The sequence below is a fragment of the Rhamphochromis sp. 'chilingali' genome (assembly GCF_963969265.1).
Source record: "Rhamphochromis sp. 'chilingali' genome assembly, chromosome: 4".
In the NCBI taxonomy this organism is placed as follows: Eukaryota; Metazoa; Chordata; class Actinopteri; order Cichliformes; family Cichlidae; genus Rhamphochromis; species Rhamphochromis sp. 'chilingali'.
In genome coordinates, this window is record NC_137948.1 from 5990130 (window position 1) to 6005312 (window position 15183).

The 15183-nt window shown below is 39.7% G+C and overlaps 1 protein-coding gene and 1 pseudogene across 2 annotated transcripts; both read left to right on the forward strand.

The window, feature by feature from the left end:
• Positions 1-876: 876 nt before the first annotated feature.
• On the forward strand, positions 877-3914 carry LOC308395627 (N-acetylaspartate synthetase-like; annotated as a pseudogene). The gene is made up of 3 exons: positions 877-1093; positions 1416-1580; positions 3516-3914. The product of its transcript is annotated as an N-acetylaspartate synthetase-like (transcript).
• Positions 3915-6626: 2712 nt separating this feature from the next.
• LOC308395956 (uncharacterized protein) lies at positions 6627-10852 on the forward strand. Its single transcript, XM_080881016.1, has 7 exons — positions 6627-6692; positions 6873-7001; positions 7634-7732; positions 7836-8630; positions 8717-8859; positions 9986-10095; positions 10199-10852. Exons 2-7 carry the CDS (start codon positions 6905-6907, stop codon positions 10335-10337), a joined length of 1383 nt encoding a protein of 460 aa, XP_080737142.1. The 5' UTR covers positions 6627-6692; positions 6873-6904; the 3' UTR covers positions 10338-10852.
• Positions 10853-15183: the final 4331 nt, after the last annotated feature.

The following is a 15183-nucleotide window of genomic DNA, read 5'->3' on the forward strand; positions in this document are numbered from 1 at the left end:
TGCAGTATTTTTCTTACTGCTGTGGTACACAGTGTTGCAAAGTGATGACCAAGTCATTTAAAGGCACCTGAAGTGAGACTTCAGCAGTCAAACAAACATTTTCATGACATTGTCATGTACAGGTGCTGTGGCAGGCAGGAAGACGGCCCAAACACAAAGGGTTAAACTGAAGGAGGCAGCTTTACTGCACTTTAGCAAGATTACTAAATACAAAAGTTAGAAACAAGAAACCAGGACCACACAAAACACAACAATGTGGGATGATGTGACAATGGCAAAGGAAAACACAGGGCTTAAATACAGAAAGCATAACAAGGGAATTAGACACAGGAGGGAAACACAGCTTCGACTAATCTGACAAAATGAGACCGGGAGGAAGCAAAAGGGAATACACTAAACACAGGACGCGGGACTGTCAAAGGAAAACAGGAAACACACAGATATGGAGACGAGGAGAAGGACATGCAAGCTTAATGCTTCAAACAGACATGGGGACATAACTGACTGGGGAAAGTGTTTTGGGAAGTTTTGTTTGCCAAATTTTAACATTAAAACAAAATGTGTTTGATGAGACAAAAACAAATTCCTCAGCATTTGAAAAAATGCATTCAAAGAACTAAAAACCATAAAAAAACAAAAGCAATGTGAGTTTAAAAAATATGATAAAAAAATAAAGAGAGTGGTCAAGTTAAAAGAAGTCACGAATAAATAAACATTGTGTGCAGTATGAAATGTCTGTGAAGGTTCTCAGTCATTCAGGTCATCGTGGTCTAAGGAGCTCACATGAGAAAACACTGTTGCTGAAAGGTCTTCCTGTTGGCCCTCAGCTTCTTATTTTACACACTCAGATTCTCTGCTGGTGTCATCAAGTGTGATATGGAGAAAAAAACACTAAAAAAGTGTTACAAAAAACAAAGCAATGGACTGAAAGAGCAAAATGAATACATTCCATTAGTATGCAAATTTGAACCAGATGACAATCTAGTAGTGCAGCAAATTTTTTATGAAGGGCTGATGGAGATGGTGCCAGACACTGCCTTCAGAGGATTAAGACATCACCCTGAGAGTCTCTGGCTTTATGCTGCTATGACAGGTAAGATCACCCATCTAATGTCTGAAACAAACAATCTTTTAAGGTAAATTGTTCTCTATTTTTCTGTTTTTGTAATTTGAACATTGTGTAAGATTCTAATTCCAGATATACCAAGAACCTCCGTGCCTGAACAAAGACCAACCACCTGTTCTGTAAAAGCTACTTGTCTGCTACTAAAACCTTTTGTTCTTTTAGTTCTACTAGACTCAGTTTTAATGTCCGAATGTCTGAATGAATTGAAATTTGTGCTTTTTGTGTTGTTCTTTATGAACTTTATAATTTATTTACATTTAAGCATCACGGGATATCTTTCCCCTGGCAGTTATATCTCTTGTCATCACCAAATGTTGGTGGGTGATAGGAGTCCTCCCAGCAAGTGTGATGTGTTTGCGCTACTTCTGCAGCAGACGTGTCATCCATGGTTACCTCAGGCGAGCTATGAACACAGACATGGGGAACATTGAGAAGTTCTACATGAAGCCACAAGGTACATAACATTTACGCGGAAACCAGAAACTGCCAGGTTCTGTTTTGCCATAATAAAAAAGACTTTTCGCAGTTTCTGTTTGTAATGCATGGTCCCTTGCTTGAAGTGGTTTGAAACACACATTTAGAAATATTACAGATACAATTTTGGTGTTACTTACATCCACATAGTTGACCTCCTGTCCCGGAAAACACAAAATCAAAGCTGTTGCTCATCATTTCCTTTTATCAGTGGTGCCATGTTTTTTTTTCTTTTTTTCTTTTTCTGACTGTTCTGCATTGCAAAACTTTGATGTCAAAATCATGACTGCAGAGTCATCAGCTTATAAAATTTTCAGATTCAAATAGTGCTGAAGGGTTACTCTGTTCATTCAAATGAGCCACAAAAGGCTATTGCCCAAATGTCTTTACTGAATGCGGTAAGTGAAAACCACAAACCACTGTCTATGGCAACTTTCAACATCACTTTTCTTTCAAAATGAACATTACTTATTAGGAAGAATGCTTAGATTGTGCAAGCAGTTCATTTTACTTGGATCAGTGGTTCCCAACCATTTTTTTTACTAGTCCCCCCTTTGTTTTACAAGAAAATCTTCGCCCCCCCCCCCCTCCAAGGCACAGTACAAACACATCCTCCAACCACATACACCCATATTTTAATGTCAAACTCCACTGCAGTTTATTTCCCACCTCAAACTTTTTGTAAACAATTACACAAATAAAGGTAAACTGCAATAATTTACAGGTAGCAATAAAATAAACTATTAACTCTTTTACACTATGTCTACACCTACGCAAGTATTTCTTTTTTTGAAAATGCAGATTATTTTATGCGTTCGTGCCTTTTGTCCACATGGAAATGGCGTTTCAGATCACTGAAAACAGAGATTTTTAAAAACTGTCAGGGTGGAGATTTTCAAAAAGTCAGTTTTTACGTTTATGTGTGGATGAGGAAAAAGTTGATTTAGTCACGGAATGTCAAAGGTGTGCACCTTTTTTGACTTCATGCTGTGCACCACGTTATTGTTTATGTGAGGTGAATTTCTACAATGGCAGATATAGACAAAATACTGTTGCTGTTAATCTTACTAGCTGCAGTTTTTTACACGCTTACATATACCCACGCAGTTATTGTTCCTCCATTTAGAAAGACAGATGTGTCAGAGTTAAGTTCGGACGTGGCTTCTACATTCAACACAGACACTCTCACAAACATATCCTGACGCCAACATCATCATCGGTTTTGAAAAAATGTAATTTTTTAAAATTACATTTATGTGATGTACGTGTGGACGTAGCCTTCAAGAACAGAAAAACAAACCATCTTTATGTTGTAATTATTTTACATGTCGACTCAGGGGAAACAAACTCTGCTGGGGATACCTACTTTGCACCACCATTGTGCAGGTGAAGCCAAAGGCAAGATATGCTTCATCATATTTTCTAGTATTTGGCTCAGAATGAAGTTGGTTTGGAAGCATATTTGGTGATCCTTCATCATCTGTTTTTTGTTTGTATGGGACCGCCGTCAAAACCATGTCCATTATGCTAGCAGTGTTCAAATGTTCTTTTTTTTTTTTTATTCATATCTTAGAAACCTTGAAACCTTAGCGATGGCAGTGCAATCAGGTTCTGAAGTATTACAACCAGTTTGTCTGGTACTGCATTCTCTGCTCCATTTTAATGTTCACTTTAAATTTCAGGATGTTGCTTTGCACTGCACTGAGTTGCTCCTGTGTAATTGGCTGATTATGATATTTGTGTTAATATGCAGTTGAACAAGTGCACCTAATGTATACACAACTATTTTTCTCTTAACTTCTGAGAGAGCCCTTTTAACCTTCATGTGGTCAGCATTCAATATTATGCCAAAATTTTGTTTTTTCCAATATTTGAAGCAATAGGCTGAGTTCTGTTTATTGTCTGCTTGCCCCAGGCTCCTGTTTTTGGGTAGCAGTGCTAGAAGGCAAAGTGGTGGGCACTGTAGCAGCAGTTGGCCAGTAAAATGAATCAGGAGGTTCTGTTGTCCTGCAGAGAATGTCTGTTGACCAAAGATATCGGAAATGTGGGGTTGGTGTTGTGCTGGGAAGGAAAGTTCTGGAGTTTGCTGCTCATTATGGATATTCTTCAGTTATCCTTGGGACCACAGCATATGCACCAGCAGCGCACCGCCTTTACCAGCGCCTGGGTTTCTGCTGTGTGGGGGTCACCAACAGGTATGCCACACCAGGAGGACGATAGTCTTTACTTGAACAAATTTTCTACAGAGTACTCCACCATCACTATAGAATTGATGTGCAAAACATCTCTCTCAAATGGACACCAACTACAGTGAATGCGCAGGTGACTAAAAATGAAGGGAATTTTTGAGACTGATAGGTCTGTTAACTTGCATAGTCACCATATTTGCCGGCTTTCCTTTCTGCCTTAAAATAGGCTAAACTTTAATAATATAGTAAATCTTTTCTGGTCTTATTGACGAAGGTAAAGTGCAAACATTCACACAGCAAACTACTGAACACAGTTTTTCCTCCCACACACATACTTGACTAATTTGTCTACAGCAGCTGTGTTGTTTTTAGTCTATATTTAATCTCTACATATTTTTTTCTAATATTATAGTTTTACTTTGGAAATTCAGCTGCTCTGCTGCCAGTGAACTTATTCATAGTTGTGACTGGTCAGGCGCTGGCAATGCCACCCCTTTCATGTGAATATGCTTGTAGCTAGCTTGGAAAAATGCTGGGCTTTATTAATGAGTTGATGACCAGCTTCATCTTACCACTTAGCCTGATTGATAACAGAACAATACCCCGAGTATTGTAAAGTAATTTTGTAGTACAGGGCCCAAAAAGTAAAAGTAAAAAGAGATAAAAAGAAAATTAATTTCCAAAAAAAAAGAGAAATAATGAAGAAAAATCCATAAAGACAAAATGAGACAGAATGAACACAGACAGGAAAACTAAAGATATAACCGAAATAAAAAAACTTAACACAAAAAACTCAAAGTTATAAAAGAATAACAATGACCACCGGAACCAAAATTCAACATAATAAGAACCCAAAACTCAGAAACATAAACAAACCTGAGACTGTAACAGACACACTTTTATCAGAGAGCCGTTCTCATTTCACTTCATTTTTATGGTTCTCCTTTTGTTGCTTTTCTCTCTACTTTCTACTTCATGTGTTAAACTGTGTTATTTTTTTAACTGTACTGGATCTTGTGATGGACCAATTTGTGCCTTGTTGTAAAGAACTCAGTAAAAATTATTATTATTATTGTCATAGTGTTTACTGACTTAGTACTATATGGCTGCTGTTACCTCCCCATGTTTTTGTTGTTGCTTATTTGTCTGTTGTCAGGGTAACACCAAAAAACAGCTTTCCTGAAACTGAAAGGTCTTATTGTCATGAAGAAAAAAAAGAACCTATTATAATCTGGTGCAGACCGAATGACAGTATGCTTGTTATTTTAATTTTAAAATAATTTCAGTTATATGAGCAACTTGAGAACTGATTTTCCAGCCATCTGCTTGGCTGCCAGGCAGTTGAGAAGGCACTGAGGTTAAAGGACAGAGTTTAGGGGTGTGTAATAATGTGAGTGTTTGATGGAATCCAAATGAGCTTTTTGTTGATTTGATACTGGCTACTGGATAACAAGTAAACATAGTTTGATGTGTATCTGGCTATAGTTATTTATTGGTTTGAAATTCATTATATTTTATTTGTACATTATCATTATCACAATATGTGTGTAAATGTAACGGTACCGCAGCACTCCAATTCAAACCACACTCTTTGTGCATACTCTGTGGGTTGGCCATGTTCTATTATACTCTGTGGCTATTTTTGACATTGTATTTGATTTATAACATCTGCTTGGATGAGATAATAAAAGGGTGTATCTGTCAAACCCACACTTTCTGCACTCTTGCTTTTCTCACTTTTTTTTTTTTTATCACTTCACTTGCTCGGCAGAAACTCGTTGCAGGGTCCACCTAAAAGCAAAGGCTGTAGTATCACTTCTTCATGAACAGTCAAAGATGGAAACAATAGTTAGAGAACCACTGAGCATAAAATGATTAAAATCAATAATTTTATTTTGAAAGATGTATAATTTTTGGCTTCACATTGTATTGCAAATCGAGCTGACCTAAGAAAAGGATAAACAGTAATCATACACAACACAGCTTTTCAGCAGTAGGTATTATTCATAGCATCACACAGGTATCTAACAGTTAATCTGTTATCGCAGTAAAATGCAGCTCTATGGCATTTTCCTTTCTTCTCTTGACAATTTTATATTACAACTCAGTATTCAGCACACAGTATGGTGGTAAAATAGCCCTGCTGCTTTAGAGCAACATGGTTCTGGGTTTGAACCTCATAGTTATGTGGAGCCTATGTGTTCTATCTGCCTTCCTTTCATATGTCAAAATACACACATTTTGGACCTCGTCTCTCAACCTGCAACTTGTGGGATCACCTCCAGTGGCCCCACAACCCCACATAGAAAAGTGGTTAAGAGAATGAATCGACAATGTAGAAGTTGGCACGTATTTAGCCTACTTATTTTTTTTTTCTACAAAGAGATCTTATTATAAAACTTGAACAACATATCTGACTTAGACTTTTGCATAATATCTTCACATTGAAACTTCAATCTCAGCATTTTTAAGTTTTTGTGAAATCTACGGTTCCGCATATCTATTCATAAGAGCAGGCGGTTCATGTTGCGAAATTCCTACTCAGACAGCCAGGATCAAAACTTTTCTATGGTGGAAAATATTTGGAGAGTTTATTGGTGGGTATTAAATCAGAAACACTATAATATTAAGTTTATCATAATTGCCTTGTGTTCTGTGCAATGCACTGTTAAAATTCATCACATATGTTTAGATTATCTTTTGATTTCCCATCATTTCTAGCTGACTCACTCAGGAAAGAGGTATGCTCTTGCTCCACCTCCTAAAATACCCCCAAAGTTTGCCCTATAAGCAAAAAAAAAAAAAGGAAGTAGATTAGATTTTAAACTCTTCAAACTGAAAAAGCTCATCATTCTATTTCCAGCTCGTCCATTGATTTTGTTTTGTTTGATCTGCAAGGGGAGGTAAGGATTATTTCAATTATATTTTGCATTCATTAAAGTTTAGGCATATATATATTTGATTATCTATCATTAACCTTATATTATTTTAAAAGCAATCAACACCTCAGTGTAAATAGTTTGAAAGGGAGGGGATTTATTATAGTGAAAACTATTTCACATAAAACATTTTTGATTTCACAGATTGGACTCCAGCTTTTAAGGCAGATGCAAGGATGAGTGTCGAGTACCATGCATCCACACATGGCATTGATGACACTAAAATTGCCTACAAGCAGTTTTTTGAAGAAGGCAGCAAATTTCACTCTACAGGTAATGAACCTTGATTTTAAATTTCCTGTCTTTTTTTTTTTTAAAGGAAATCACAAATACATAACATTGCTCTGCTCTCAACTTTTATGCTTGGCTCCGATGGAAAATTTTAATCTACATGGAGCAATTGGGAAATGGTAACCTTCCTGTGGCTGAAGGTGTGCTTTTTTGGTAACGATAGTGCTAAGCAGTAGTTTTATAGAAAAATCAACCATTTGGCTAGTACCTGCACAACATCACCATGCAGTCTCATCTCTTTATTATTTGCACAAGGAACTGGTGGAACCAAAATGCACCTAGATGAATATTTAACTTAAATATGTCCTTTTATCAAAATAACAGCATTCATGTGAATATATTGTATTTAAAGTCAAACAGAACACTTTTGAGGCTGCAGCGAACATAATATTATTTATTCCATTAACAGTCATTGTATAAAGCACATATGGTTGAAGTTGCTTTATTAAAAATATTTGAATTAGGTACATTTTGAAAGAGGAATTAACCATTTTTATGCAAGATGAATGTTTTTTAAAGTGTAATTTTGCAATACCACCCTCTAAAACCACAACTTCCTTAACATGCTTCACCAACTTATAGTTTCTCCTTCTCCTTTGCCATCCGTCATTCAGTTTATATAGTAAGAACCAGTCCTTTCAAGCTTGCCACAGTGTGCCTGGGGTTGCTGTGTTTACTCCTTTTGGCTGGTGTCATAGGTCAAAGCATCCACTGTGAGTCTACCTTTTTGTTCTGTCTGTTAAGTATTAACATTTCCTTATATCAAGGTGAAATAAATTGATTGTCCTCACCTCTGTCATGACTCCTCTCCAACAGATCAAAATGTGGAACGAGACTATCAGAATAGCTCAAAAGCCATGACTATGCAGAATCAGGACCTGCAGCAAAACATAAAAGCTGTGCAAAAAGAGAAACAGGATACGATGATACGCTATGATCGCTTACAGGAAAATTACAACTCCTTATCTACAAGCAGAGAACGGTTGCAGACCAATTACAATTTACTGATGGAGGAAAAACAGCAGCTTACACAAAGCCAAGCCCAGTTAAAGGACAGTAACGCTGCTTTGAACCAAAATTTTGAAAAGCTAGAAACTCTTAAAAACCAGCTGCAGTTGAACAATGATGCCTTGACTACAGGCAAAGACTTGCTACAAAAACAATATGATTCAGTCCTCAAGCAAAGAAATGACTTGCAGACCAGTTTTAACTCTGTGACCAAAGAGAGGAACAACTTACAGAACAAATTCAACAATGTAACCGGATCAAGAGAGCAGCTGCTGAATCGTTACAACGACTTGATTAAGACAGTGGAAAATCTGCAAGATAACTACAACTTCTCTACAACTGAGAAGGACAAGTTAGCAAAAGGTCACCAAAATCTGACTGTACAACTTGAGCATCTTCAGTCTACCTACAATGTAATCAAAAAAGCAGAAAATGTCCTGCGGGCTAATTATGACTCATTGGTTAAGGAAAAAAACGCTCTTCAAAGCAATTTTCAGAATGTAACATCAGAAAGAGACCTGCTGAAGGTGAATAATGAAAACCTGACTGCTGAGAGAGTAAAGCTGTTGGAGGAAATTAACAGACTGAATGCAACAATGCAAGGTAAGCAAAAAGAAAACAGCTATCAAACATCTCTTTACTTTTGCTCCAGTGTTTGGTTATTGATCAACAAAAAATGTAAATTACAGAGAAGAAATGCCCCACTGGCTGGAAGAAGTTTGAGTACAGCTGCTACTTCACATCAGTTAGCAAAAAAACGTGGGAAAGGAGCAGAACTGACTGCCAGAACAGAGGAGCAGACCTGGCAATAATAAAAAGCAAAGAAGAAATGGTTTGTTTACATTTGTCTTCTCTCCATATATAGTATTTGAGGTCATTTTCTTTTCTTAAAGTTGAACTCATTTTTTTCCTCCCCATTTTCACCAGTACATCAACTGACAATGCATGCTATGAATTTCAGCTCCTGAAAGTTTTTTTATTAAGTCATTTTTTTATTTTCATAAAACTAACACAATAACATAATCATAATGACATAAATGACATACTCGTAAAAATGTTACCTTAAAAAACAGAAAGCTTTGCTAATACAGATATTATAACAATATTCAAAGTCTACTAGCTCACTCTTTCATCACCAATGCTTATTAGTTTTTTCTCTCCTATGTATTACCAACAGGTCACTAACTTTGAAGATGTTATTATCCATTCTTCGTATAAAACTACTGATTGGTGCTGTCTGATCTGCAATCTTCCCATTTATGGAACCAGCTTCCAGTTTTGATTCAGGAGACAGACACTATCTCTACTTTTAAGATTAGCCTTAAAACTTTCCTTTTTGCTAAAGCATATAGTTAGTGCTGGATCAGGTGACCCTGAATCCTCCCTATGCTGCAATAGGTGTAGGCTGCTGGGGGATTCCCATTATGCATTGAGTATTTCTTCTTCAATTCAGTTCAATTCAAAATGCATTTGTATAGCAGATTTAAAAACAACAGAGTTGACCAAAGTGCTTCACAATCGGTTAAGAACAAGAGAAAACAATAGGGAGACAAATATAGATAAATTAGAAACAAATACAGATAATCTTCAGTTACCTTTCTCACTCACTATGTGTTAATATACCTCTCTGCACTGAATCATACTTGTTATTAATGTCTGGCTCTCTTCAACGGCATGTCTTTTATCCCATCTTCCTTCCCTCACCCCAACCGGTCATGGCAGAAAGCTGCCCCTCCCTGTTAAAAGGGAGCTTTTCCTTCCCAATGTTGCCGGGGTGCTGGGTCATAGGGGGTCATATGATTGTTTGGTTTTTCTCTGTATGTATTATTGTAGGGTATACCTTACAATATAAAGCGCCTTGTTTGTTTTGATTTGGTGCTGTATAAATAAAATTGAATTAAATTGATCCTTTTGTATGACAAACATTTGCTGTAACTTGCATGTCTCGTTCTTAATAGACCTTCATCAATGGCTTGTATAGCAGTGACAAAGAAGTCTGGATCGGACTGACTGATGAAGGAGTAGAGGGGCAGTGGAAATGGGTGGATGGAACTCCAGTGACCTTAACGTAGGAAATTTAATATATATCTTTTGTTTTTTGTTTTTTTTGTAAAGTTCTGCTTATCCAAGGACATTTTTATTCTGACTTTGATATTTCCCATCTCTTGTAGGTTTTGGGGTAAAGGCCAGCCCAACAGCTATGATGGGAGAAACCAAGACTGTGTGGAGTTTTGGCACCGCGCATCAGGCGTCGGTGATTGGAATGATGAGAACTGTAATATTGAACAAAACTGGATCTGTGAGATGTAGTTTTCCAGAACTTTGGAATGCGTTAGGTGATACTGTCTGTTACCAATGAACATCATGTAATGTAAGCATAGAAACACATTAAGGATTATAATAGTATGTTTTACAACTCACCAATTTATCCAAATGTTATTTGCTGGAGCAAATACAGATTGATGTAGCTTGTTGAATGAGTGACCCAAAAGTAACTCCAAAAATATCTGCGTATACTGTTTATCATCTTATTCCTGACTCTGATGGTGACACAGTATCTGTCACTTGCCAACAGATATTTTTGAAGGTACAATTAATTTGACACATGTAACTTACCCATATGCCAGTTTGCATGAAATTAATTTACTATCATGACCATTTAGTACAATGATTAACGAAAGCCTTTACAAAGCCTTGTACTGTTATAATCAGTTATGTTATTATCACTTAATTATGCTGTACTTGCTTATCAGTGATTTTTTGTAACTAGGAAAATGGTACCAAATTAAATGCTGTGTAATTATGGATATATTAATTAACCACCATTCAGTTCTTCACTCTCATTATTACAATAAAATAAAAGAAATAAAATTTTTATCTTGCTCTTTCATTTAGATATTAATCCAAGCAAATTAAATAACACAGCCTGCACTACTTTTTACAGAAATTATATTCAAAGACTTGTTATGACCTTGTAGTTTTTGACATGTGTTTTTACATACAACTGCCTGTTTCATATGTTACACTGTGTTTAAGCAAGAGTATAGTCAAGGGTGACATGTGCTGAAACCTCTGTGCTCACAGTGGTTTCCTGTTTCACCAATGTAGTGGAATTGACAGAATCACAGCTATAAACATTAGGGTAGGATAACAGTCAGTTTCAGGAATGAATGTGTTAAAGTAGGGAAAAAAGGGAAGCAGTGGTGTGACAGCTCAGACTATTTCAGTGTTTAACAATAACAGTCCACTAGAGGGAGGTACAACCAACACATTCCCGTCAGCTTTGTCTGCATTATATTTTTCATTCTGAAAACTTTTAGTAGAATTTTGCAACCATATTAGCCCATGTTGGTTCAAGTACCTTCTCCCTCTTTTTTTTCCCATGTCAACAGTCCTTTCTGGCACTAGTGAATGCTAATACATGTGCTCCACAAAGTTTTTGTTCTTTGAGCCCATCAGAGGATACGCTTCTACATCACTAAGAAATAAAATGTTGTTACAAGAGGATGGGTCTGTTACATTTCTGCCTGAATTTCTTCTACCATTTGGCCTTGCAGTCCCACACAAGAGATCCTACTCATTTCTCTCCAGGCTACTCCAGGCAGGAGTTTGCTCTCAGTCTTCTATATAGTGTAGATATAGCTTATCTTTACTCTTTACTTTTTAAAAGTGATTTAATGGTTTATCCACCTATCCGTTCACTTCTGCTTATCTTTATCAGGATCAGTTTACTTGTCACAGAGTATTACACACCTAGTTTTCTGGAACTCTTAAAGGAGCATTTTAAAGTTTGACCAAATAAATTCTCAACCTGCTGCTTTGATTTGGTGTATTTTGAATCTGCTAGTTTTACAGCTGAGTTCAGTTACAGTCTCTGTAAATGTTCAGTTCAATTTAGGCCAAATCACAACGACAGTTGCCTCAAAGGACATTACACTGCAAGGTAAATACCCAACAATATCCTGGAGAAAACCCCAACAATCACACTTAAACTCACACTTACACAGCCTCACCAACATAACTGTTGCTTTTCCCACTATCTTGTTAGTTGGCATTTATTCACAGGTGTTTTTACATCCTACATGTGGCTGTGCTCCTCAACAGTTGAGCTCCATCTGTTCTGTGACTAAATTTCTGACAATTATTCTGGGGTTGACAGGCAGGCTGTCTGTGTAACAGCATATCTATCTATGCATGTCATGCTATAGACATTTGTTAAAATACCAAAAAATTGCAGAGTGTAGTTATAATTTTAACAATGTAAATTTATATAAAATTGTGACATGTGCATGACTTCTTTGGTTGTTATTTTCCTAAAAAGTGTTCTCTTGACATATCCCATGTTGGTCTGGATGCTTGTCCAACATGGGTTTGAAGGACCCCATTAGGATATTCTGTTATGCACAGTGAAAGTGTGAGAGACACACACAGTCTCTCTATGTGTGTCTGTTTCATCCATCTGTCGGTCTATCTCTACTTCTCCACCTACTCGTACAAGTAGGTGGTGAGTTCTTAGTTTGGCCATGCTGCTGTGTGGGAGCAGCTCTGTGTAGACTGACACCAACCCTCCCAGAGCTCCAATACAAAGTCTCCACCTCACATTCATTTACTGCACTTGTTTATAATATCAAACACATAATATCATTGGTATTCTGGGTTATAACCTCTGTAATACACCCGGAAAGCCTCATTGCAATATCTTTTAAGTGTAAAAGATATTGGGGGCTTGGGTCCTGGTTGGTGTGTTGCCGGGGTTGTGGGCGGGTGGGTGCATGGGGGCCCGGCCCTGGAGCAGGGTGCCGCCGGTGTGTCGAGCCGCCTGGGGGGCTCTTCAACTGGTGGGGGGGATGGTCACATCTTGCAGGAGCTTTCTTCTCTTCAGGAACTCTCTGCAGGAGGGGGAGATACAGGAGAGGTGGAGGAAGATCTCAGCCTGGGCGTTTACCGTCTTATGTAGTCTGGAAGATGTGTGGATGGTGGGGTGGGTGCAGTTTTCTCTGTGGTGGGGTTGGGTGGACTGTCCAGGGCTCTGTGGAGCCGGGGGGCGCTACTGCACTGGGCCCCGGTCTGATGGGCCTGGGCCCCCCTTCCCTGGCGGGTCGCGGAGGGTGGGAGTGCCTACTGGGGTCAGCGGGGGAGCTGGCCCCAGGGAGGGGTTACCTGCCCCTCCCTTCCTTCCCTCCCCATCTCCAGCTGCCTCCCTCTTCCCGCTCCTCCACAACCACCCACACATGCAGGGCCTTGGAGTGGGGGTATGTCACCAGGGTGCAGAGGAGGCTACCCCCCCCCCCCCCCCCCCGTCCCCTTCTGGCTGCCTCTGCCTCAATTTTATCCCACAACTTAGACATTCACATTATTCACACTCTCATTACACATACATATAGGATCTTGGGGGTGGGCACAATCACGGAGTCCAAATCACCATCAGGGTGTATACCTCACCCCTGACGTCGTTGCCCACCTCTCAATTTTAAATACACTTAGTCATTGAGGGCTAGCAGGAGGGACTATGCGCTTACCTGCTGCTCCTTGGCAGGTAGCTCCATGCCCTCCTGGGTTTTAATTGCACCTTAGAACACATATGCATCAACACTACAATGAGCGGGTGGAGGGAGGTTTGGAGTCTTCTCCCACCCCCATTCTCTGCGGCCTGCTGGAGCGGGAGGGCTAGTAGGAGGAGTTGGCCGTCCGACTGCGGTCTGGGGTGTGGGGCCTCCCTGCTGCTGCGGAGTCGGGGTGGTCTGCCTCTCCCCACCGCAGGGAAAAGGGTAACACCACCTGGGTCTGGGTGCAATTCCCCCCTCCAGGGGCAAGGGTACCTAGACCCGGTTTGTAGAGTACGCTTGGGGAGTGTGATTGTGTGTACAGCGTCTCTTTATGTCTGTCTCCACGTTGGTTGAGTGTGGAGTGAGTGCATATGAGAGCATGAGGGTGGGAATGGATGTTTGTGTCTGTGTGTGCCTGTATGTCTGTGTCTATATGTCAGGTTGGGTATCAGACGCCACCTCTCTGGGGACACCTCAGGCCCTCCAAGGTTTGGAGGCCTATCTCCACCCACCACCACTTCCCCTGCCGGTGGCGGACTCCCTCAGGTGTCGGTGTGTTGGTGGTTCTTTGTGTCTGGGGGTGGGCGTCCGGGTACACACCGGCTCACTCCTTGGCGGCCGCTTGTCGGGGCCTGGGGCTCGCTCGGGCCCCTTTGGAGGTGGGGTGCCCCCGGCCTCTCGGCCTGGGGCTCGGTCACTCAGGCGCAGCTGGGGGCCGGCGGAGCTCACGGGCGCGTCACTGCAACTCCCCCTGACTTCTGCTCCGCGGCTGCTGGGCGAGCCCTCATCTGGGACTCTCCTCAGCTCTTACTGGAACAGTGGCGCGGCTGCCCCTCTGTTGGTCTTCCATGGTCTCTTGTGTTCTGGGGGCCTCTGGATGTCTGGAGTTTTGATCTCCTCCATACCCGCTTCACACCCTGGAGGACGGGGCTGTGGCCCCCCCACACTCCCTAGCAGATCATTACATGGAGAAACCTTTGGAATGCAAGCATGCTGATCCACACAGGTATGCACACATGGGTATTCACAGACGCGGACTAAAGCTTTCTTGGCTGCTGCCTCAAAGCACACTGTGCGCTGTCTATCTTGCGTGCTGCACAATATCGTTTATTATTTAGTAAATATTGATATCTATGACTAGCTAGTTTATTGTGATGGTGCTTTGTTTTCTCTATTATTATGTTACTCTTTGTTGTTTGCTGTCTCCTCTGTTTGATTTTTTTTTGTTTGTTCTTTTTTGTTTTTTTTCTCCATACAGGTGACCCAGGAGTTCTTTTTTTTTTCTTTTCTCTCTCTTCCCCCCCCTTCTCACCGTCTCTTCTCCCCTTTGGTTTTCTTTCTTTCTCTCCCCCTCTTTCTCTCATTCATTCCCCCTGTCCTATTTATTTAAAAAAAAAAAAAAAAAAAAATGACAAAGGATGAACTGAAGCTCTGCCATCACGTAATGTCGCATACTGCTGTTTCTGATGTCATTTAAAAAAAAAAAAAAAAAAAAAAAAAAAAAAGTGTAAGTACCTGTCATGTTTGTATATAAACCTGGAAATAATCAAACAGTTTGAGGATTTAGACACATTTTCAAATGTAGAATAAAGGAGATATGCAGTGTTTCA

Coding starts and splice junctions, on each gene's coding strand:
- LOC308395956 (XM_080881016.1), top strand. CDS start 6,905: ATGAGTGTCGAGTACCATGCATCCACACATGGCATTGATGACACTAAA. Junction 7,002..7,633: donor CAGCAAATTTCACTCTACAG/GTAATGAACCTT, acceptor TCCGTCATTCAG/TTTATATAGTAAGAACCAGT. Junction 7,733..7,835: donor CATAGGTCAAAGCATCCACT/GTGAGTCTACCT, acceptor CCTCTCCAACAG/ATCAAAATGTGGAACGAGAC.